Genomic DNA, 1,273 nt, shown 5'->3' with positions numbered 1-1,273 from the left:
AAAAAAAAAAGGCCTGGCATAGTGGTGGCTCATGTCTGTAATCCCAGCACTTTGGGACATAAAAGCAGGCAGATTGCTTGTGGCCAGGAGTTCAAGAGAGCAGCCTGGGCAACATGGCAAGATCATGTCCCTACAAAAACTACAAAAATTAGCTGTAGTCCCAGCTACTCAGGAGGCTAAAGTGGGAGGATTGCTTGAGCCAGGAAGGTCCAGGCTTCAGTAAGCTGAGATCACACCACTGCACTCCAGCCTGGGTGACAGGGTGATACCCTGTCTCAAAAGAAAAGAAAAAAAAAAGAATTAACAGATTCATTTGCATCAAATATTCAAGTATTTTTATTTAAAGCTTGTAATGTTGTCATGTATTAACTTACTGCAACTTGAAACATGAAAATGAAAAAAAACCCACATTATTTAATTTTCTGTAATATTTACTGTATTTGAAAAATGATGAATACTTCAAAAAGCAAAGCTGCATGAAATGACTTAGCTCTAGTTCCTATTGATAGTTAAGTTTTGAAAGTCAGGATTTACATTTTATGGTTCAGAATTAACACATTCTATGAGGTAATAACACATCTTGCATTTGGGAGGGGCATAATATATCTAAGAAATCAAAAACATAAACATTTAAAAACTTTTTTTAAGTAATGATATAATTTTATGATATTAATTACATTCTACAGTTGGGGAATTTATATCTTTATAGGTGAAATATACTTATCTTTCTTGGTAAATAGCATTTTTCCCCTACATTTTTGTTCTAAATAAATGGACATATCTGATCATTGCATTTTTTTAAATTTAGGTTTTCTTTGCAAATTATGCACTATCATCTTCACTACTATTGCATTTTTCATATACAAACATCGTGTAAAGGACAGCACTGACATCCCAGATATAACTGTGAAGAATCCAAAAGTTAAGAAAAGAAAAACTGACTTGTAACTGGATCATCATTTTGTAAGAATTACATATTGTCAATCTAACAGTGAAATATTATACTAATATTAATAAAATTTAAAATAACAGTAATATAATTACATGTTTAACAAATAAATGTGCTTCATATAACTTTACATATTTTATTATATTTTGAGTGTAAATGTAATAATATAGTCTTTATGTTTAAAATTTCAAAAAATATACAGCACACATGTAATACTTTCAATAAGAGACAATACTTTGAAAAAAATGGAATGAAAATAGAAAATTACACCTAGGTTAATTTTGACTGAAGTGCTATCCCATTAATTGTTGACCTTTGCTATGT

The 1,273-nt window shown here is 30.4% G+C and overlaps 1 protein-coding gene across 1 annotated transcript in view; it reads left to right on the top strand.

The window, feature by feature from the left end:
- The window catches only part of SLCO6A1 (solute carrier organic anion transporter family member 6A1), a 124,073-nt gene extending 123,125 nt beyond the window's left edge, over positions 1-948 (top strand). The window contains exon 14 of the mRNA XM_017509158.2: positions 809-948. Within this exon, the coding sequence (XP_017364647.1) occupies positions 809-948 (140 nt within the window). The remainder of the gene's footprint in view (positions 1-808) is intronic.
- Positions 949-1,273: the final 325 nt, after the last annotated feature.

This window comes from Cebus imitator, unplaced genomic scaffold (assembly GCF_001604975.1).
Source record: "Cebus imitator isolate Cc_AM_T3 unplaced genomic scaffold, Cebus_imitator-1.0 Scaffold408, whole genome shotgun sequence".
NCBI classification, from domain to species: Eukaryota; Metazoa; Chordata; class Mammalia; order Primates; family Cebidae; genus Cebus; species Cebus imitator.
Note: the sequence above shows the minus strand (reverse complement) of the source record. Positions and strands in the feature narration are given on the sequence as shown.